Source organism: Phaethon lepturus, unplaced genomic scaffold, assembly GCF_000687285.1.
Source record: "Phaethon lepturus isolate BGI_N335 unplaced genomic scaffold, ASM68728v1 scaffold15969, whole genome shotgun sequence".
Taxonomy (NCBI): Eukaryota; Metazoa; Chordata; class Aves; order Phaethontiformes; family Phaethontidae; genus Phaethon; species Phaethon lepturus.
Window position 1 is genome coordinate 7,026 of NW_010562906.1, and position 23,504 is coordinate 30,529.

Sequence of the window (23,504 nt, forward strand, 5' to 3'; positions counted from 1 at the left end):
TTGAACCAACCTGAAACCAAAAAATATGATGTCCTCCTACACTGAACCCGCACTACCAAAAAAACTCCCACGTGATTACATCAAAAAAACACAGAATGGCAATGAATGTGGTAAACAGAGTGTAGACTTTTCTTACTACCAACAGTGCACTGCAGGAACACAACTGGCAATTCAGCTGATTGACTAAACTGAGACAGATATTAAGTGCTCTGCATACAATTCCATGAACATAAATGTAAACAGAAGTGTTCGGCCTCCATACAAAGGAATATTTCTGAAAGTGCTGGGGTTTGGAAATCTGTCCTGCATATTTCCAAAAGTAACTAGTTTACATTCTGTTTGACAGGATTAATAAAGTGTTTTGGAGGTTAACTCACTTTGGTCACGATCCCAAAGAAAAGTTTATGTTGAGTAGCTTCAACTATCCTCCTCATCATCACTAATAAGGTCTCTTTTTTCTACACACGTCTCTCGTTCACGTAGGAAATCCTCACGAATGGCTTCTAGTTCTGTTAGTTCAAGACGCACTTTCTCCAGGTGATAGGTCCTCCGGTTCCTGATCTGACGTAATGGAAAAGGATTCAGGTCTCCAAAAGCAATACCAGTCAGTTTCCTGTAAGATTAGACAGTATTAGAAGACAATAATTTTATTTGTTGTTTTTTAAAAGTCAGTTTTGAACTTCATCCATATCAATATTTAGCATATGGCTGCTATCTCTGGTCTCCTTCACATACCTGACAGGTCTCAGATGTTATCAGTATTGCAAGAAAGTCCTATAAAGCACTCCGTTTTAACATTATTTCAAGTGATAAAGTGTTATCAAATGCTCAACAGTTCGCAAAGCCACCTGCAAACTCTGTATAATGCTATAGCGATTACAGCCTTGACAACACTGGACTGAAGTACAGAAGAGTATCTAACTGGTATTTACTCTCTGCTTCAAAGTGTATCTTAAAATCGGCTGGAGTTACGTGGCATCAGCCTGCGCATTAATGATGCATAAAGAGATCTAAACCTAGTGGGTCATAGCTCACGCTTTTAATACTTGAGCCAGGATGTGTTGTTATTTATCGCAAAACATTTTACAACCTAAGTTGTACCTGCAATGCAGAGGGAGACTTCACATAGGGCTGAAATTCTTAAGTGTTGCTACCATGATATAACTGCTAAACAAGACCAACCTGGCAAAGTAATCTCTATCATACCTAAAAATTTACAATTATGCATTCATCACTTGTGCTTTTGTCTCCGCTAGATAAAACTACTCATGAGAAATCTTAGTAGTTAGTTTCATCTCTAGTTGCCTTATATCTAAATTAAGATCTAGATAGAAACAAAACACCCACGACAGACTTCTTTCATGCCCCACTACAAGTCTTTCAATTACTCACAAGTTTGAGTCACCCACCTAGCATCAAGTATAGTGCGCGTGAAATATCGAAGGTACTTGAAAATAGACATTGAATCTTGCAGTTTTAAGATTTCCTCTTCTTTGTATTTAAAAAGTGCCAGGGCAAATCGGAATATCACCTGATAAAAATACACACAATGTTTGTTTTTTCATAAGAACACAATGCACTGATTCTCATTATTATCTATTATAAATTCAAAGGAAAAGCGTTACTCTTTCTGCATGCTGCATTTGTGCTATCTAACCACACCTCCCTATCTCCCTTCCCTATCCCCCATTTCCAAAAGCTGCCAAAAACATCTGCTGTGGCTCGTAACCAAGACAAGGTGTTCTGCAGGTCTATCCAGAATACAATATTGGGTTTATAGCATACAAATTCTTTGAAGTTTTGAGTTCCTAATTCAGTTGTAGAACAAAGACTGCTGGCCCTGTTGAATGCATTTATTGTTACTTAGTTTTAGCTCTGAAGTTTTGCTTATTAAACAGGTGGTTTAGCAAAGCCTTGAATTTCCCCAACGTGCTGGGGGACTGATGCTGAAGAAATTTCTGATACCAGTTTGTCAATCAACTTTGGCACGAGCTAGGAGTAGCATTACTTCCCTTCATTCTGAAAAAGCTTCAGTAGGTTCTGCACTTCGTCAGTCCGTACCTGGCTGCCTTCACAAAATGCCATGTTACCTAAAACTGATTTGAATGAACACACAGCCAAAATATCACTCCATGTTAGAATGCTCAGATGAGGCCAACAAGAAATCTAGCAAACACACAATTTTTGCCTACTTAGAACTCTCTGTTCTCTCCAGTTGCCTACATCATCTGCTTCAGTATTATCGTGTTTGAATCCAGGGACTTTTTTCCTGCATTGGTTTTATTTCACTGCAATTCAACAAGTATGAAACACATGAAAATTCTTTCACCCCCACCCCTTAATTTATGAGACAGGAGCCCAGACAGTCGTTGTTTGTCAGTTGTACTTCAAATGTCTGCAGAAATAAAGCAAATAGTTGCTGCAGAGGCAAGCTAAACATTAGTACTTGGTTGCAACTAATTTTTACATCTTTATAGTACTTCTAACTTCTGCCTCCTTCACTTAAGTTTTCTTCTTTATAGGAGTAGTTCTCATTTTGATAATTACTTAAAACTGATAGACAGCTGCACATAGGAGTAAGCAGCACTGCCTATGGCTTTATTTTTCAAAGGTTAAAAAAAGATACTGTGTGGTGAAAGGAAAATAAACTTAGCATTTAGAATTCTTCCATGTAACTCAAGCTTTCAACTTGCAGAACACCAACAAAAATGGAAAATGTTTTGACTGGTTATCTATGCACATTTCCTCCCTTTTTTCCCTACCAGTGATTTTAACTGACAGGATTCTTCTGAAACAACCTTCCTCCGCCCTGCACTCATAACACCACAGTATTTTGTTACCAGGTAACAATCGAAAAAACTTAGCTCTTTCAGTTCACCTTTGGTCCCTCATATAGGAAGGAATCCCAGATTTTAAAAAGGATGTCGCTAACCACACTGTCCACAAATACCACGAGAAACCAGTTGAAAGTTATAAGAGTATAGTCAACTTTGTATTGTTCAAAATGAGCATGCAGTCGTGGAAGCTTCTCACTCATTAAATCCTTGAATACTCGCTGATCAACCTAAAGAGATGACAAATACGACATTATTGCTCCTAACTTTCCAACAAATATGTCATTCCAAGTAGGGCTGTTACCAGTCTCTAAGTGCACGTTTTCCAAGAGCTAACCAGGAAATCCAGGGCTGTCTAGTTAACACTTCTAAGCTAGATCCACCCAAAATATATGTGGCCACTCCAATGCATACTGCCCTTGCTGACACAACCTTTTGCTTCTCAGTCCACACCCAGTCTCACGGGGCTCCTCACACAGAGATGCTGTGTTCCTACCACAGGTCACTAGTGCTGCACTGGTGCAGGAACGCCTGAGCAGAGAACAAGCTGGGGAAAGACTTGGAGGGAGGAGGCAGCACATACTACAGCATCACCTGGAAGCAAAGGAGTGCTACAGCGTATACTGCTCACAGTAGTGCAAAATGCATTCTCGGCCCCACGCTCTGAGCGCCCATAACTCCCCTCCCCCCCAATTTTGAGGAAAGACATGATAAATCAGCTCAGTCAATGCTGTGAAGCTAATATTCAGAAGGGTTAAGGAGTGGAGCTCCAAGCAGCCCACTGAACAGTTATTTCAGTGTTATACTCAAGAGTCTTGTCCAAACAAGGGCTCTGGTGCCTGGAACTCACCTCTGTCAACTCAACACATCTCCCAAAAAGGCCTATCAGACAGTTTTAGAGGAAAGTTTTTTGGCTGGCTGCAGTCTACAGGACCAGGCTTTATTTTGGCAGAGCACATACCTGAGATCCTAGAAGTGTCTTAGTATAATAATCACGAGGCATGAAAACTTCTACTATTGTTACTAGACACCAAAAAGCATCTTCCTGTTCCAAGTACAGAAGTGCAATTGCTACCAATCTGAAAATAGAGTTTAATTTGGAGACAAAGATTATTATAGTATCACAAAATGTACTACGAACAATTACAACAAAGCCTTTGTTTCTGTCCAGCTGCGAGAAGAGTATTAACAAGAGTGCACTAGACAGCAAAACTGTTAATGAAGGGCAGTGAGACGCCTTCTCAGCCAAGTTTACATTCAGTTAAATAAGAAAACAGATAAAAGCAAAAGCGAAGTGATTTCCTAGAAGCCATTTTTCTAGGAACTAAGGCAACATAATTAGCAGCTTTCAAGCCTTAAATATACTACTCCAGTAAGGAAAGACATGAGTCTGGGAATTGAAGAGGAGAAGGAACAGATCGTTCTTGCATTTCACACAAAATTGTTGTAAGTTTAGAAAAAAATCCTTTCTAGCATATTTACTTTATATCCATCAAGATAAAAGTAAGTAGCACTTTTTGTCTGTATCTACCATTGTCTTTTAAGGAAAAGAGAAAGTGTGCGCGTGTGGATATTAAACAGCAGCATCATTCCCAGTTTTCCTGTTTCCAATGAGTAGTATGAAAGAAAAAAAATAAATAAAGCGGAGAATAACTTCATGTTGCTGATAGTCGTTTGAATATGAACGGTAACCTCCAATGCATTTCTCCAAGTAAACTTGCTTTACTTCTGTATGCAAGAGGAGCTCTAACACCACCAACTGCTTCTGATGGTACACAGCTTAATAAGGTGATCATGCTTTAAAAGCTTAAGAGAATCAAAGCAAGGAATCAATATTTAATTTGCTTTTAACTTATGCAAGTATACCCAAATGCAGAATTTTTTAGAGTGAAGACAGAAGTAAAACCAAAAGCAAAAGTAAAATCAAGAGCGTTCCAGCAGAAAATACTGCACAGAAAGTTCAAGTTTAGCGAAAGCAGTTGTAACATCTTCTAGTCACCAGAGACATGTTGCTCCAAGACTGCAACAGCAGCGTTCTTCAGACATGTCTTGTGACATGCCAGTGACAATACTAAAAATGTATGATTTACCTACAGAACATAACCACGAGTGATGAATACTCAGAAAAAGAACACTTCTTATTACTACATTATTCACCACCTCTATTCTGCTACTGCTTCAGTGCAGTTTCAAATAAAGCCGCTCGAGTTCAAAAGTCTTTTACCCTATTCTAGACCATAAATTAGCACACAAATTGACATCTATAGTATATTACATCATATCTTGGGGATGAGGGGGGTGTTAGTCTAACACACCTGCTTCAAACACCTTCCTTTACTATGGATCTCAAACTACCAAAATTATTTTGGAAAGCTGATTTTACAAGTTTCATGATCCAAGTCTTCTGGGGGCTTGTTATTGTTTTTAAGAAACTGTAACAGTTGTTTCTTTAAACACTATAAATTACGAATGTACAACCCCGAAGGCAAATGGCTGTCCACAAACATGTTGCTATATGTGTGACTTGAAAGGCTCATTAAATGTTTCACTGTATAGTTCTAACTCAAGATTTGCAAAATCTTACCTGTTGAGCCCTTGGCAATATCCTATATCAGGATTTCTCCACGAAAATGCCAGCAGCACATTTCGCAGCTTCTGGATCCCTTCAGATGTTGGGGAAGAATAATGTTTGTTATTAGGCAAAGTTCTCAAGAGATCCAACTCAATTTGTTTAGATGCAGGATTTTGTTTTTCCAGAGCATTTTGAAGCAAAGTTTGGAAATACCCAGGAACAGTGCTGTCCTTGAACTTTTTAACATGGAGATTGACACACCATTTCCATATCTTGGAACGATGCTCATGTGGAATTCCAGATCGAATAAGATTCTTCAGTTCTACACAGCGCATCATCTCTCTATTCATTGTGCTTGCAAGATAGTTTTCCCATTTTACCCCTGTGGAGATCTCTCTATTTTCACTGAGAGAAAGCGATCTCAGGTCCAAAGCTCTTGATTTTGCTACTAGCTTCTCCTCATCATCATCCTCTGGGACCGTCTGAAAACCATATATATCATATTCACTGAAGTGGAGGGGGGAAAAAAGAAAAAAAGCCTTTTAAAAATGTGTTCAGTAGTCCTGAAACTCTCAAGTTCCCATCCTAAAGTTACTTGAAATATCCCTCAAGCCACTCGCCATAGTTTAAGTTTGAACAATTATTATTTAAACTTTATTTTTCTAAAGTATACCCTTTATTTAATAATTATTTTCATCATCCCATATACAAAAGGCTTTGTGCCCATATTCCAGTGCGTATTACTACACAGATTAAGCTGTTTAAGAACATGGTCAAGTTCAAATGAACCCATGTCTTCAGTAGCTCACCTTCAGCAGCTAAACAACAATATTTGAGTCTAAGTTTTATACTGTATCTCAAGTAAAATAATAAAACTATTGGCACAGCCAAAAGGATTTCATTATGACACTGTTCTTCATAAAGGGAAATACATTAAAAACCCCAAGTCCTGCAAATACATCCCCACCGTCTGTTTTCCAGTGTTAGAACCAGGCCCACTGACCAAGACACACAAACATTTCTTTTAATAGGACCAAATTACCTGACCAGGTGTGGTTTGAAAAACGCTTGTTCTGGTTGTTCAGTAGTTTCTGCTTTCAAGGCGTCTTCCAGTAACTGTGTGATGACCTCACGAGCAGGACTCTGCTCCTCAGAACAAACAGGAGTTCTCATTTCTTGAAGCAAGATTAAGTATTTACTTTCTATCTGACAGAGTTTGGCTTCCAAGCTCGTATACTGCAGAAAACAATATATATTAAGTCTTCAGAAACTTACTTTGTACTACACTCCTTTTAACATCTGGCTCAATATTATTCTATTAGTTTATGTTGTTTAGAAACCTGTAAGTCAAGAACAGTCAGCTTTACTTTCCCATTTTTGTAGCACCAGAAAACATGAAGCAACCCTAATGCGTGGAAAATAAAGATTATATATGCATTTTATTACGGTACTGTAAAATTCTGGATATAAAGTACTTGGTAAAGAAACCTCAGACACTTGTGGCTTTTTACAGAAAGCCTTTTAAGGCAGAATAGTAGACCAGAGACTTTCTATAACATGTACTTTTACATGCGGAAGATCTGAGCAAGCTGTAATTATCGGTACATTGTACGAAGGACAACTCAACCATTTTGTGCTTTTAAAGTAGCAGCTTTAGTCTACGCATGTTTGAACAAAAAATTTACATGCAATTTTAAAGATACAAGTTAGGTAATAGCATGTAGGAATTGTAACACACCTCCATGCCAAAAATACAGCATTTAGACCTTGCCACTGTGTGCGTTGTTTCCAAAAAACCAAAAGCAAACCCTACTAAACCACAGCTACAGGTATCTTGCCTTAGCTACAGATATGTGCATATTTTCTTAACCCCAGGCAACGGCAATCTTCATTATTTGCCCGCAACTTCTCTACACACAAATTCATCTATACAGAAACACGCTTCCAAAGTTACATTCACCATACCGTAGTCATCCTTCATGCTCAGGAGGAAAAAGCTCTACTCGGTGACATACCAAATCCTTACACATCCTGCCTCTTGCATGCATCGAGAAAATTATTACAGGCTTAATTCTGCGTAATCAATGTTTTCAGAAATAGACATGTTTGTGTTCATAAGTTATGAAAAACTTCCACTGGTTAACATGATTTTAAGGTCAAAGACTTCTTTCACTAATCCATTCAGAAAGATTAGTCTGTAAGGACGGGTTTGGGGGGGACTTGTTTTTAAGCTATCCCATTTAATACATTTAAGTCACTCCATTTCCATACCACAGTTACATTCCCTGAGTAGCTTTACAACTGAATTTTTGAAAACTGCTTTAGACATTGCCAAAAAGAGAACATGCTGTGTTAGTCTGACCTTTGCCTGCCATTCTCTCTCTCTTGCTTCTGCATTTCTTCGTAGAGCAGAAAGTTCCAAAATCTCCTTATTTAAAAATTTATTCTGGGTCTTATAACCCTGAAGATTGTCCTGTTGATAAAAACAACAAACCGGATTTTTAATAAAAATATCTTACAAACAGCAAATGCCTACCAGAGAAAGTATACCTTAGGATACAGAACAAGCAGTTACTAGTAGGACTTATCATTAAAAATTACCAGGATCACATCAAATATTATTTTTAGCCTTCACATAAGTCAAGCACGCTTGCCAAATATGAGCACAGAGGTGTACAGCGTGGTGCCGTGCCCCGCTTGCACCCCTTCCAGTGCTGCGCCCCCAGCAGAAGGCAGCGGGCCCTGCTGGCTGGCACCAGGCAGGCCCAGCCCGGGGAGGCTGCACCAGCAGGGAGGAAAACAGGAGCGTGTGCGCTGAACAACCAGAGAGGCCGTGGTGCTGCGCGTCGGCATGTACCACGCGATACGAGAAGCGGGAGCAAAGGCCCCTTGTGTTTTGGTTACCCTCTCCAGCCCTCGTTTGAAGTACCAGTTTGATGTCTGCCTCCATACAAAAATACAAATCCTTAGCAATAAGCTTCCTTGCCTAATCCACTTAGCTCCAGCCTACAAATACACCTCTGAAACCTGAGGCTGTACGATGAGGGAATGGTGGTAGCCTCCCAACAATTACAATGCTCCCACAATCCACAGAGTCTACAAGCTTTGGTCTGCTTTCTGCCAAGATCATTGATTTCTATTTTCAGTTTTATTTTCTACAACTTTCCAGGCTCACACATAGGAAAGAAAATGATGATTGTTTATACATATTTTAAATGACCGACTGGTATGCCAAATCCCTTGGAATGTTAATCAATTTGGAATACAACATTTATCCAAAGGCAAGAAAGCGTGTTTAGAGCAAGGTGGGTAATTTCAGTAACACCTTTAAGAACTTCTGATGCATTCACTGAGGTAGCTTAGAGGAAAAAAAATGCATTGATAACATCTGGAGCAGCATTAGTAAAACAGGTTCTTACACTCCTCCTCCTTTTTTCTCCTTGGAGCTCCCCTTTGCCGTCCCACATGCTCTTTGTTTCCTCGTTTTTGATATTTAAATTTTTTTTTTTTTTAAAAAGCAAGCTTTATGATTGATTTTCTCCATGCTATTTTACTCTTACTTTTCCTGTTCCTTTGATTACTTCTCACATCACTCCTCCTCCACACCAATGATTAAGTTACTGAAAATATGGGACATCGTACTGTAGATGTACAGACCAGCTTGAAGTATAAGAGTCCTGTTTGAGACTGCCACATAACAGTTCAAAGTGTAGATTCCAAGCAGAGAAAGCCTCAGTTGATGAATATCTTTGAGAACTGCTGTAATGATCCCCTCAAACAGTATAGCAGACTAGAAAGTAGTTTTTATAGGGAGCAGAGATTCCCCTATCCACCCAGACAGAGACAAAGACAGAGACCTTGCTCTTACTTTTAGCCTGTCCAGTTCCTGTAGTTCCTTATTAGTACAGATGGCCATGGAAGAATTTGCTGCTCCACTTTGAGAGGATGTATTGTCCTCACATTCGCTGAGTTGACGAGAGAGTTTCATGATCACTTCATCTTTAGCTTGAATAGTTTCCATCAACATACCCAGCCGCTCATTGAGTTCTCCAACTTTACATTTCAGATTCTTTACTTCCTGCTGGAGGCTATCTTTTTCCAGATTTAACTTTTCAAGCTGGTTGTTGAGACCCAAAATCTGGTCATCTTTTTGGTGCAACAGCTCTAATTTGTCTTTGGGAACCCCCTCACAAAGACGGCTTGCAAAATATTTATCATATTGGGAAGATCGGACTGTTTGCTGCAGAAGGCGCACAAGTTCCTGAGAATTTTAAAAAAGAAAGATTGTAATGAAGTTTTAAGTTTATGTTTTATAACTTAGAAATCTAATGTCAAGTAAAAGAAAGCTCTGGAATGGGTTTTGCATCTGAATCATCACCTTATAACAGGCTTCATGGTAGTGTTTTAAAGAAAAAAGGAAACACTCACATGACATGATTTCTGTCAGGCTAACCCCTGGCCTATACAGATCACTTAAATATCTTTCACTAAGGATCCTGCCTAGAAAGGCTACAACAGGTTTTGGAAGAATAGTTGGCAGCTGTGGCCCAACAGTTACTTGAAAGCTAAAAAAGGCTTACTTGTAAGAAGTCCTGTTGCAGTAAGAGAAATAGGAAGAGGGCTTAAGCCAAAAAAATTAAGATGTGAACATTACAGAACAGAAAAGGGAAAGATAACTAATTGCTCTCTTCCTTAAAAGATGCAGAGAAAATAAAGAGTAATGCAGAGAAAAAGAAGTAATACCTGTTGCTTTGCTGAAAAGGAAGTCTTTGGAGGGCTGCTTAGAAAAATCTTGCCACAGAATCAGCCCAGTAATTAACTGACTTGCCACAAGGGAGAAAAGGAGTTTCTGGGGTCTTTGCAAAAAAGACAGCATCGAACGTTCTGAACTAGAACTTATTTTTGAAAACACATCCAACAACAATTCTACCATTTTCATCTTCCATTCCCTCATATTAAAAAAGGACAAGTATCTTTGCTCACGGGATCGCATAGATTCTGGACAATTGCAACATCCATTCACTTGCACGAAAGATGTATGCGTTTTGCTTGGGGAATCATGGGTATACGCGCATAAGAGAAGCTGGGTTTTAAGGCAGTTACACTGATAGTAAAACCCTACTTGATTCTTTGCTGGAATGAGATCTTACTATGACATTCAAGAAGTGAAGGCTGTTACACGCAAATAAGTCAAAGAGAAATTTAAAAGACAAGAAATACTATAAAAAGAAGAGTTTGCCTTAGCTACTACCAAAAGCTCTCTGCAAGCTAGGCTTAAAAAACCCCACCAAAACACGCCACCACACATAAAACAAGAAAAAGAACCAACCAAAAAATCCAAACAGTAACAAACAAAACCAAAACCAAAAATGACACACAAGAATATATTCCAGACCAACAATAAACACTAAGAAAGCAAGAACAGCAGACTGCTCACTTACAAGTCTCGCTACTCTGGATTATTACCTTTGCTGTTTCCCATGTTTGGTTAATGGTTTAACACCGTGGAACTGTGGGAAGGTAAATTCAACCCTAGAAGCATTTACAATACTTACCAATGAAACTGGGATTTTTTTTTTAATTATTTTTTAAATGGTTCTGTGACACTAATTCAGAATACAAGGACAGAAATACGAATTGGTTTTATGGAATTCCCAAGAACTTGAGTGTTCAATAATGTATCTGGAAGTTTACAAACACTTGGAAAATCATAAAGATATACCTAGAATGAGCCACTGATTTTGAGAAATTCTTTCAGGTAAGATTTATGGTGAGGCCTATCATTTACAAAACCATTTGTGATGATGCAGTTAATAAAAGAGTGCAAGAGCACACATGAGAGACAAGCCAGTCCCCATTTCCCCACCCGCTCCTTCAGAATGAAAAGAAACAGAAACCAAATTAAAAAAAAGGACTCTAAAGGAGAAGTTCCTCAGGAATTACATGTATGATGTAATTACATTAATGGTGAAAGAAGCTGTGATTATCTGCCAGGATCCTGGCAGACACTGAGGAAGCTAGCTTCAGGTAATGAGATAGATATACAGGCCAAGTTAATGAACGCTGTACAAATGAAAGTTTTGTCGAGGGATCTAATCTTCAACAGATGTAAAATTTAGTCCTTCTTATTTCAAGGCTTTTTGTAAACAAAGGTTCACTTAGCACCATTATTTTATAACAACCAACCACCTCTTAATGCAGTTAGATGGCCACAAAGGGTAAACTCACAATCACCTGCCAGATCCGTTTGCTTTTGTGCACTTTGCCTGAAGGCTTAATTACCTTTTGACTCAAAAGATCTTTCTTTAGCTTTTCCAACTCTTCTTGCTGGCTTTGATACTTCAGCTGCAGTTCAGAGACTAGTTTGTTGCCATTACCAGAATACCACTCGGTTGGAGAAGAGTCACTGCTGTTGCGGTTTTTGCTTGATCCAATCATGTCTTTTAAGGGGCGCCTTGTTTTGTGTGGAATGCGGCCAAAATCGAATGGAAAGGCTGAACTAGTCAGTCCTGCATAAAACAATTTCTTCTAGTTCAGTTCACTTAATAAAAAGGCGTTTCAAAGCATTCAGATTTTCTTTTAAAAATATGGTCATTAAAATTAGACTCTAAGCAGCATTTAAACAGCCCAATACAATAGTGATAAACAGGCCTCATTTTCCAAGTCACTCACTTTGGTGGGAAAAGCATAGAGCTCAGTCTTCTCCCCTCCCAGGTAAAAGATTTAGCCCATAAACTAGTACTTGTGAAATAAGACATGAAGAGAACTTTACAATCATTACAGAGAATAAAAGGTATCCTAACTATGACAAAGTAAACTTTGCTTCAAATAATCAACAGCTCAGAAGTGATAAGAGCAAAAATGCCACTGATACCACAGCATACTGTTCTTTTAAGAGGCATTCAGTCTAAGGTTTCACCTCTATTTATATAACCACAGGAGTATTCTTAGAGAGAAGGATGTTTTATAACAGATTAGATCACTTGGATGTCAGCTGAAGTGCTCTTAGGGAGCTGTAAACATGTCTTCACAAGTTATTCCAGACGCTGGTCAAATGTGAGAACCAGTTACAATGCATAGATGAGCTATCACTGCATATGCATCCCTACTTTCCCCCTGCCATTTCAGAAGCAAGCCAATATAACATGTATATACATACTATAGAGTTTAAAGGCAATTCTGCTTCAAGGGGCGACACAACTGAGTACTCAAAAGCCTCAACATTTCCCTTCCTCCTGTAACTTTGCAACTCAACTGACAAAACTAGAGATGGTACCATGCTCAGGGGACCTAAAACAGTGGATAACAAGGGTCCACGCTTGTTCTATTGCATCTGAATGGTAGGGGACTCCAAACACATCATAAGGAAGTAATTTTTTCAACAAAAAGAATTTACAGAGCTCTGGATGTGGTTTGTGAAGAAAAGATAAGCCTCCACTTAAGATACATGTAACACCGTACACTAGACGAGAGAAGGTAAGGCATACGCTCCCCTTCCTTCCTCCCACTTCTACCTTTACTTCCTTCTGCCAGGTGTTTCCTCTTTTCCTCCAGGGCCATGGAGTCCTCCAAGTCTTTTGGGGTTGGATCCAGCAATTCCCACTCTTCGGTGGTATAAAATACGCTCTTGCGGTTTTCATTATTTCCTTTTCTTAAAGAGGACATTGAATTTCTGTGAAAAAGACAGCAGGAAGAGTGACAAAGATTTCTCCACTTTGCATTCTTTTTATAAAGGGGTTTTCAAGACAACCACTGCAGTTGAAACAGTGCAACCTAAAAATAAGCTAAAAACACAGACAAAACCAATACCTAATAAAAGCTCAAAGAAAATAAAGCATATCTTACTAAACAGCACCTGCTATCAATAGTGCTATGTTTCAAGAAAAGAATTAATTATTTTTAACAGAATATTAGTATCTACAAGACCACTGCTGGTCTTTTGTGTCATCTTCTGTTTTATCCTTGTTTTGGCAGTGGGGAAAAAAAAAAACCAAACAAAATGAAATTAAGATTTAGAAGCAGCTTCTCTTTATTGATCAGTTATTGTAGCTAGGAATTTTAGGATAACTGCCAAGCGTTAAACAGAACAGCATGCAGTCAAAACACATGTATGTTACAGTTTCGTATTCGGGATTAATGTCAAAATTGTGATCATCCAAGAGACCTGCTATAGCAGAATCGCTGATGCCAGACTCCTTAGCCGTTTTCCTGTCCTAAGGTGGAACGCTGCCAATTATCTGCAAGAACATTTCAGAGGCAACCTCTAAATTCCAGCCAGATAACTCCACAGAAGAACAATACGTTTCACGAGCAGGATAAGATTACCCTACCCAGCTTCCCCCACAACCATCATGCAATCAGAAATATTAAGTATGCACTTGTGTCCATGAGTATTAATGTAGTTCAGTATTGTAAAGTCTTTGGTCAACTAGAGAAGAATATTCTACATCAATCCATATAAATCAGTTTAACATTTTAGGTATAAAGTTGTAAATATATTTATTATCTCAGCATTTTCTACAGTCTGTGTAAGATGGAGGCCCACAAAGATGCTTTCACTCAGCCACATTCTCTCTTCTTACTCTTGAAATCTTAAGCAGAAAGTAATCCGTATTACACCTTCAAGATCATTTGATGATTGAACCCAGTCTTCCAGCTTCACAAGAGATTTAACATCTGATCAAAGTAAACTCTAGGCTAATTATCATGCAGTGCAAAATTCATATAGCCTGGTGAACTGATAAATAACCAAGTACAATTTTAAAATAATCCTAAAAGTTATTAATAGAACTATTTCAACAATCACTCTGCAAACTTGACACAGACTGAATTATACTAGATATTTAATCTTCTTCCAGAAAGAACCACAATTTCTGTTAGGGGCAAGCAGCCTCATTTCATTGTTCAGTCCTTCCTTTCAAATGAACTGGATCAAATTGGGTGATGACTGACGTATCTTCTAAGGCACCCAAAATTACTAAGCGTCACCTGGCATCTCTACAGCTATTCTCTGAATAGTGGCTTGTCTCTTACCTCAACTCCACAACCACCTGTTCTGCTCTTGGTCAACTTCATCATTTAAATCCTGTCTGAACATCACCTTTTAAAGCTTGAAAAATCACGCAGAACAAGCAGTCAAATGACTTCTAGAAAAGTTTCTTCAAAAACTGCTGTTAGGCCTGTGAACAATCATAGCTGATGCTGAATTTTGTAAAGCTTTTGCATAGGATCGTTAAGGACACTGCCTCATTGCTTTCTATTATTAAAAGTAGGTAGTTGAATTTCAGAAACACTATTTATTTTCCTAAGCACAGTATGACAAGTACAATCAAACACACCACACCAAGACCTGCTCATATGATCTAATGATTCTCTATTTTTAAATGTTTTTGTAAAAATTTTTAAATGTTTGTTTTAAATGTTATTTTTATGATTATTTAACTTGAGGTTACTGTAAGTCAGTATGTTTCCAACTCCATGTTCAACACAAATAAGAGATACAAGCAGCTGATGGCATAGAGATGAAAAGAATTCAGGCTTACATGTCTATATATGTCAACTAGTACTTGAAAATAAATTTTAAAAAATGGAAAAGCATGTTTCAACTTTAGTTACTGTAAATATACACATAGCTTAACTCCAAAACACATTCTTCATTTTTTTCCAATTATTATTTCACCACTGCTACTTAGGATGCAAATACAGTTATTACTGCAATAGGCTTTCTGTCAAACACATCATACATGTGTTCAGGAGGAAGGATAAGTCTTTGATTAAGACAAGATTAGGTTCTTAACAAATGCATGCTCCCAGCAATGTAGAGAAAACTCTGTAGTTTTAGAAACATCTTGATCCATCCTCTAATATTGTGGTTAAAACTAATCACAAGCCAATAAGATACTAAGATATCGGATAGTACACACATATTTCTAAAGGTGATCGGATCCCAGCCCTGCCCCAAGCTGCACAGAATTGCACAGAAGGGAGGAAAACAATCAAACACAACAGCACTGCTGTTTGCATACATCCACTGTAATAGAGTTTCTAACGTTTTAGTGGGGCTTTTTTTTGCCACCAGCTTTTACAGTCACACTACTATGTCATTTTCATTTTCCAAGATAAATAATTAGCTTTCACCATCATGAAAATATTAATCATCTTGTCCTGATTCCACGCAGAGGTCCAATACAACTAACCATACCTTCTTGTGATATACACCCAAAGAATGCTGTTCAGCCCAGTAAAAGATGATCACTTGTCAATCAAGAAGTAACAAATGAGATGGCACGTTAAAATACAAGACTTACGTGACCACTTAATGCTTTTTCACAGGAGTTCCATTCAAAATGGTCTGAGCATAAGTCAAGGTTGTGTAATGAGAAAAGCTGTCATCTGAAGAACCCTTGCACCATTCCGGAATAGTTTTGCTTATTAATTGGGCATCATTCATTGCAGGATTGAAAGAACAAAACATATGGGGAAGGGAAGCATGTAATAATGATCGTCTTTAATACTTATGCAAAGTAAATCCAAATTAAGATTATACATGCTGTACTCCTCTCTGGAGCAGCTAAGGAAAGCCATGAGAAGGAGAACCCACTTGTCTGTCGCCAAACCTATGCTGAAAAAAATTCACCTTTCTTGTGAAAACTGACAGAGACTCAAGTCTCTGAGTGAATTTATCTTACTAGATACATGAACTTAAGTGCTCATAACCTGCTACCTCAAAACAGGCAGAAGTAATGCTAGTCCATAGCACTGCAAGGCCTATGCTAATGTAAATAAATTGTCAGCGGTTCTAGCGTATTACCACACAGCTAAATAGAACACAACCTTGTCAGAAGCCATCATTGGGATAAGAATCTGACACTGTCAGAAGTAGTGCACAACTGTCCACATCACACACACTTCAGATTTTAGCTGCTGCCTCAGTAAACCCTCTGCAAAATGACTTCTGAAAAGCTCAGAAGAGGATGTTTGAGTGTAACAAGCAATTCTGTCAAAGACACCGTTTCCCACTGGTATCAGCCTGCAGTGGGGAATGCCTGCTTTAAAACTCAGAGCACACGGGGGCACTAGAGCATTCTGTGTAAAAAAAATCCCACAGAATTAAAAAAAAAAATCTGTCAGTAGATACAATAAGCGTTATTTTACCAGGAACATTTTCAGACATATGAACCACTGCAGCTCAATATCTCCAAAGAATGGAATGGGGGAGGGTGGCATTCAGCTGGAAGGAGCTTCACACTGGAATTTTCTTAGAGATCTGCAAGGACTCCAAGACATTAGGATCACAGCTATACAGAGAAAGGCCAACCCTTGAATACCGTGCTACAATATCTGCTGGGCCACTGGCACCAGAAACATTTCCCTCCAAGCAAAAGGGCTTCCCAACCCACAACTCCACTGCTGCCCTTCTGGTCAGTCACGAAGCAACATTAATGCACACCAACCAGGCAACACTTAGCAGCTTACCCTGACACTGCCCTTCTAGCTAGACTGCCCCAAAGCGTATAATCTGCAATTCAGAGAAGAGGGAAAAAAAAGAAAAAAAATTTAAAAAGCCAGAGACACTCATTTCAAGTATACAGGAATCCACATAACAGAAATTGTTTCATGTTATTTTCCTTCTATCATGTCCAAATTTAACTTCTACCAGAGCAAAGTGGCTATGCAAACCCAAGAAACCATACAAGACTACCAGTTGGAACAGGACATGTAGTAACAGGATTTACGTATTTCTTAATCCAGCCATAAGCCACCTTTTCTGGAACTTAAGTGATTGTCTACACAGTAGTCTTAAAAAAAAAAAAAAGTAAAAAGAACGAAAACAAACCTCAATGCCACTTTGTAACCTCTCAGATCTCTGCACTTAACAGGAAACCGTTAAAAGGAATATGTTTAACTCAGCACTGCTGATGAAACCGAACAACAACATTTTACTTGCAGCTCAAGAGGGATGTGGTATAGTTAACCAAAGCTACAGCTCTGCTTTGTGAACTGCTCTGTAATAGCACTGTAATATCCTCTGAGTAGAAGCGGAAGATCCATCTACATGGGCAAAGTGTAAAAACATTTAGAAAGAAACCATTAAGCAGGAGAGCAGAAAACCAGTAGGACTGCTTTCCTTAAAGCAATTAATGCTAATGAGTAAACTCATTACGAGCGAGGGGATAAGATGTGGGTTTGCTGCTGTTCAAAAGGAGTCTGCCGTATTTTTGCTCAGGAATTCAAATGACAACAATTTAAAAAAAAAAGCATATGGCACAGATTTAAGAAGGAAATGAAGAATGACTTATATTGTTTCGATTTTCATTACTAAAAATACTTCATAAGCACTAAATACTATGACTACCACAATGCTAGCCATTAGCACCTCTTTCACACAATGAAGGATAAAAAGCAGTACTATCTGAGAATATAACTCCTGACTCCCTGCTTGGGGTCAGAGGGCAAAGCCATCACTAGAGGTGCTTTACAGGACTTGATTCTCCTTTTCAGGTATCAATAATGCCACACAACGATGTTCAGCTACGCCCTTCAAACAAGCAAGTATAATAAAGAAACGGTTTACTTGAAGATATATACTCCAATGTACTGATCCATCACCTCCAGTCCTTCTAAAAAGCTCCACCTACCACATACACACATGTTGCAGTAGGAAATAGTCTCTGCCAGCAACTATCAATCTCATGGTAACTCCTTCTCCCACATCCCCAACTTACTTGATTTCGGTACTCCATTGTTTAAGTGAGAAATTGATGGCACTTGGTTGGACTGGTGCAGGTTGGGAAGCTGCTTGTTCCCCCACCAGGTCTGTAGGAGAAGTCTCCACAGCTAGAATATTTCTAGCTCTCTCTGCTGAAGCATTTTGACTTAGGATACTCAAATCTATTAAAAAAAAAAAAGAGAGAGAGAGAGAAAAAGAGTGAAAAGAAAAAATTGGCAAAACTTTCAGTACGTAAAAGAATAGTGGCTCTATGAAGTCATACACTAACCCTGCTAGTAATGTAGTTAGGATTTTACTTTAAATTGCAACATAACTTTATAAAATGCTTTGTTCAAATGAACTTTAAAAATACCAAAGTGTTTTCCTCAGTGAGGTCTCACTGCAGCCACATACTTCTGATAACAGGACTTGTGTCATGCTCATGAAGCATTATTTCACAAGTGATTTACAATCTCAATTAGTCAATACTGATTCATCTAGCTTAAGCAGCTATAAAGCCATAATAATTAAGATGGATTAATTACATTAATCCACAAAACTCCTTTGTAAAACAAGCTCAGGTCTATCAGAACTCCTAAGTCAGGAACAGTCTCACAAAAATACCGTGACACGGCTTTCAGGGCATGCTTCATCCTAGAAGTGACACTGCTGCTGCAAGTCAATGAGCTCTATGGAGCTGAGCGAGCTCTGTGCAAACCCAGCCTGGGTATTCCCAGAGCCAAGACCATTAGCATGGGCACTGCAGACACATCAGAGACCGGCTGGATCAGCGAGGATTTATTAGCTCCGGTTAAGCTGAATGTAGCTATACCTAAATTCATTCAGTCAAACTCCTGTGCACTTCAGCAAATCTACAGATGGGGCCCAGGGCCATGCAGACATACAGCTCAGGCCCAGCGTTGCACACGTGCCAGCAAACTCACGCAGGCTCTAAATAGCTCTACAGGAACCAGCCAAGAACTGGCGCTATCCCTGAGCCACAGCTAATAAAGTCCAGAGGATCCAAGCTGATCCAACTGAGCTGGCCAGGTCTCCAACATAGCACACCGTCCAACACGTACTGTAGAATCTGTAGTATGTTACCTCAGTGTTTCCATTATTCTGGACAGCTTGCTTTCTCCCTCACACCTCCTCCAGCAGGCAGGGAGGACAGGAAATGCAGACTATGGAATATACTATGAATAGCAAAAGCATTCTAGAGAAGCATAAAGAGGTTTATGGCCTTCTACAAACTCTCTGAACAGGGAGTTAAAAACAAGCTCAGATGTAATTGCCAGACTCTTTTCCGTATCTTTCACAAAGTACTGAAGTAGGTTAAGTTTTGAGAACAATCTCAGACTTGATTCAGCAATTATATTAGAAAGTAACACACTGGGTGGGCTTCTGACTTAAAGGATTCTCTGCAGGGAGGGAAAAAACCCTGGGAAACCACAATACCCTGTTTTATCACCGGTGAGTCTTTCCATCTTTGTTCTAATGAGTACCTGGAGCTAGCAGCAAGACCATCTTTAAGCAAGCTGTACCCTCCAATTACTCAGCAGATGATTACTGTTATTTAGCCCATATCAAAGATTAGAAGTAGAAGGACAGAACATTTTGTGATAAATACCACCAAATATAAAAGATCATTGACACTACGAACCTCTCAAAGCCTTGAAAAATAGTATCTGAAACAGAAGTAGATCACGTCATCTTTCACATATAGGTACAAATTAACACTGCCTTGACTTATTTTATGAACAGTGCTGATAGAAACTTCTTCAATGCCTTATTGGCCAATCTGATTTCAATTCTTTTGGACCTTGGCTGCTTGAGCTGAACAAAATTCAGCTAAGTTCGATAAAACTAACTTTTGATGATATTCACTGTCTAATAAAGGGGAAAGACAATACAATAGGTTTCAACTGAAAAAACCCACCACCATAAAACCAACCACCACCCCAAAAAAAAAAAAAAAAACCCCCCCACACCCCCCACACACCAAAAAGTTATGGGCACCCAAAACCAGACTGGAGTACTAACATTCTGCTTTCATACTTATACTTACAGCTTGTTTGATCTTCTACCTGTATGATTTGACAAGACTACAAAATCTCTTTACAGTATGGCCCACGTAAATGAATGCTCAAGAGGTGAATTTCTAATAAATGCATTTCCTCTAACAGACATGCTAATCAGTCTGGCTGAATCTTCTCTGCCTTCCTGAGGCTGCTCACTGTCCATGACCCCCTGCGAACACCAGCCGGCGGATTGGTTAGAGGCATGGACTACGCAGCAGATACTGCACAACAATGTAACGTGGCTGCTAATGCAATCACCACAAAAAAATACCTTGTTTTTAAACTTATTTCAAAACGTAGCAATCTTATAAATACATGACATACCATTTTTACTAATGCAAATCAAGAGTGGAGAATAGCATAATTAAAAACTGAAATTATAAAAATACATTAACATTCAATCAATTCCAAGGAAAAAAAAAAACAAAAAACACAAAACGCCATATCCTAAAAACAATAAATAATTTCTTTGACTTCCATCGTACCAAGGCAGCTCCATGACAAATCCTACAGAATCATTTTTGTAACATTGGCTTTCCCACAGCCCACTTTGGAAAATATTTTAAAGTATTTTTCACTACCTTGAAAATTCTTCAAAACCTGTCAAGCCTGATCCATAAAGCAGCACCTTAGCTTTACCTACATTCCAGTTAGTCTAGATTTCTAAACTGGGGGGGGAGAAGGATGATGGGACAAAACGGGCAAGACTACAGTGAGCAATTTTGTTTCTGGACTGAAGACAGACTACTTCCCCATTTAAAACATTAGTGATAGCACCTGTACTCAAGCACTAGCAAACCAATCCAATGTCTATGCTCCAGTATAAAGCACATCATCAAATGCACATTCACTTAGAAAAACCCCACAAGACTGATCTTAATCATCATTATGGAATCAGAGCCTTAACGAGTCCCTCAGTTCCATAAGAAATTTTTGGACTACTTGTTTAAAAGAAGAAACAATCACCAATCTTTCAGGCTCTTCACACTTTCCCCAGAAGAAATCCCTACTTAAACACTTCAGTTGATGCTAAAGTCATAACTGTGATTTGTCCTCAAAAATGAGATACTTTAGATGCAGTTTCAAATTATACATAATGCAGTTTAACTGCAGGCTGTCCCTCAGCTCATGCATTTCATCTTGGCATTCCTTGCACTGCAATTAATAATGATCATCACCACCACCACACAAATTGGTTCAGCTTGTTGATCCAGAAAGCCCGCAACAATTTGCAAGAAAGGAAAACACCAGATCAGTGATCTAAAGTGACTAGATTACAACAGCTAGATCTGATGCAAAACAGGGGCAAGGGAACAGTGTCTACACAACCTGCAGGGACAGCAGGTTCATGTCACACAGTACCCAGGCTCTGAGGGAAGTAGCACAAAGAACAGAGATTTGGGGCCAAGTTACACGTTACAGGTGATCTAATCCAACAGTTTGCTGCCAAAAGAGGGCAGTCCTGCCTACTCCTTTACTCTACCTTCCCTACTTGGCCACTACACCTTGTTCCCTCCCTTCCATCGGCTCTAGAAGTCTCCTGATTGCACAGTAACTGTATTCCACTCACTAATCTAGCAGGAAAAAAAAAAAACACCTTCCTTTTTGGCTAACTTTTGAGCTCAACCAACTCAGCACAGGGTCAGACAAATAGCACAAAACACACAGAGGAAGACTACAGCCTCTCAGTCTGTGCTCTGAAGGTAGAGAGGCAACAGTTTGAAAGAGCAAAAGCCTGTTACCCTTTCCAACACCTGCAAGCTGTTAGACCTTAGCACACCAATACATACATTCTTGCAGCACATGGTTTGACAAGCTGCTAACCAGGCTGTCTGCTGCCAGAAAGGTGGTCTCAAACCATCCCGCTCTGCATTCCCAACAATTCTCTTGAGGTAATCCCGGCACTCATCTGCCCCCAGAGTAAACCGCTTCACGAAGCTACACTCGCCAAAAACTAACCTGGAGAAAAAGATCTTTCCTGCTAGCTGTGCTCCCTGTGCTAGCATAAGGAAGGGCCAGACTAGCACCAATGAGGGGATCAAGGGAGGGAGCTGGGCATTTCTTTAAGCAGTGACTAACTGTTAGATTGGGGTAGAAACAGCAAGCTGAGCCCCTACAAAAACACATACTCTCAAGCCAGCTGTGGTTGAGCAAGCAGCCACAAGCAGACTGCTCTCAAATGAAAGCAGTAAACTGGGTTAGAGGACAATACTGCAGCATGGGACCTGAACCGGGGGAGGGGAGAGAAGGGCGGGGAAGAAGACAGCTTAACATTTCTGGGTTTACAGTATAAGCAAATTTAAATCAACAAAATACAAAATCTGTTGATGAAATACTTCTGACCTCAAGACTCTGTTTAAACCCAAAAGAGCTTTACTGATGTCTAACTTGGCACAGAACAGGATTTTACTCAGTCTTATTTATGGATAACAGAAATCAGCAAGCAATCCTTTTCTGTAATGATTCAGGAATAAAACAATGGAGAGTGGCTGAGCAACACAGTCAAAAATGCAGAATAACTTTGTACAATACACTGATACATTTTTATAACTGGCACTTAGTCTAATATTACATTTTACTTGGGTAAAGGTATTACGGAGACTGAATTTCACTTATTTGCAGTGCAAATCAGTGCAAACTGCCTTCCAGTTTTAAAATGCCGGAAATTTTTATCAGAGTCAGAGAGATCCACCACACCATACTCGTTCAGGAACAAAGTACGGTCATTCAGAATGCAAGATATACCTGTTCCCATTAAAAACTGGAGATTACATCTCAGGATACTTAACACACCAAGCTTTTAAAATATCGCAACCCCTAAAAGACAACTTATTTAACCTAAACTGTATTTTGCCACTTAATGAAACCTAGTCATAAGACTCCTCCATTTTACTTCGTTTTAAGAACATTTTAAAGAAACCAACAGGTTTCACATGAGAGACGAAATCACACATAAAATTACATTTATGTTAAATAATTTTAGCACCATCAACATATACAATGTTCACATAGTTACTTGATAACAAGATGTGACAGAAAACTTCCTACGACTATTCTCTAGCCCAGTGCTAAGCCTTGTGTAAGCTGGCTTACAGCTTACACCTAACAGAAACATGCACTCTGTTTTCACTCAAATTTTCAAACCTACCAGGGTTGTCTTTGGCAACGAGACCTTTGGAAAAGTCACTTGGTGTAGGGGAAGTTCGGCTGTCCCTTTTTGCTGCGTCAAGGTTGTTACAATATTCCCACCTCTTCTGCTGAAGTTCCTGAAGCCAGTATGTCATATCCTGACGAGTCGCAGCCTACAA

The 23,504-nt window shown here is 39.1% G+C and overlaps 1 protein-coding gene across 1 annotated transcript; it reads right to left on the reverse strand.

Moving 5' to 3' along the window:
• Nucleotides 1-387: 387 nt before the first annotated feature.
• Nucleotides 388-23,504, reverse strand: TBC1D2B (TBC1 domain family, member 2B). Its single transcript, XM_010294441.1, has 12 exons — nucleotides 23,345-23,504; nucleotides 18,132-18,297; nucleotides 12,921-13,078; nucleotides 11,689-11,915; nucleotides 9,275-9,667; nucleotides 7,769-7,879; nucleotides 6,449-6,642; nucleotides 5,419-5,913; nucleotides 3,796-3,913; nucleotides 2,879-3,064; nucleotides 1,410-1,531; nucleotides 388-613 (listed from the first exon to the last, which is right to left on the reverse strand). The coding sequence occupies exons 1-12, from the start codon at nucleotides 23,478-23,480 to the stop codon at nucleotides 418-420; spliced, it is 2,502 nt and encodes an 833-aa protein (XP_010292743.1). The 5' UTR covers nucleotides 23,481-23,504; the 3' UTR covers nucleotides 388-417.

Coding starts and splice junctions, on each gene's coding strand:
- TBC1D2B (XM_010294441.1), bottom strand. CDS start 23,480: ATGACATACTGGCTTCAGGAACTTCAGCAGAAGAGGTGGGAATATTGT. Junction 18,298..23,344: donor CGTTGCCAAAGACAACCCTG/GTAGGTTTGAAA, acceptor TTTTTTTAATAG/ATTTGAGTATCCTAAGTCAA. Junction 5,914..6,448: donor TTCAAACCACACCTGGTCAG/GTAATTTGGTCC, acceptor CCTCCACTTCAG/TGAATATGATATATATGGTT.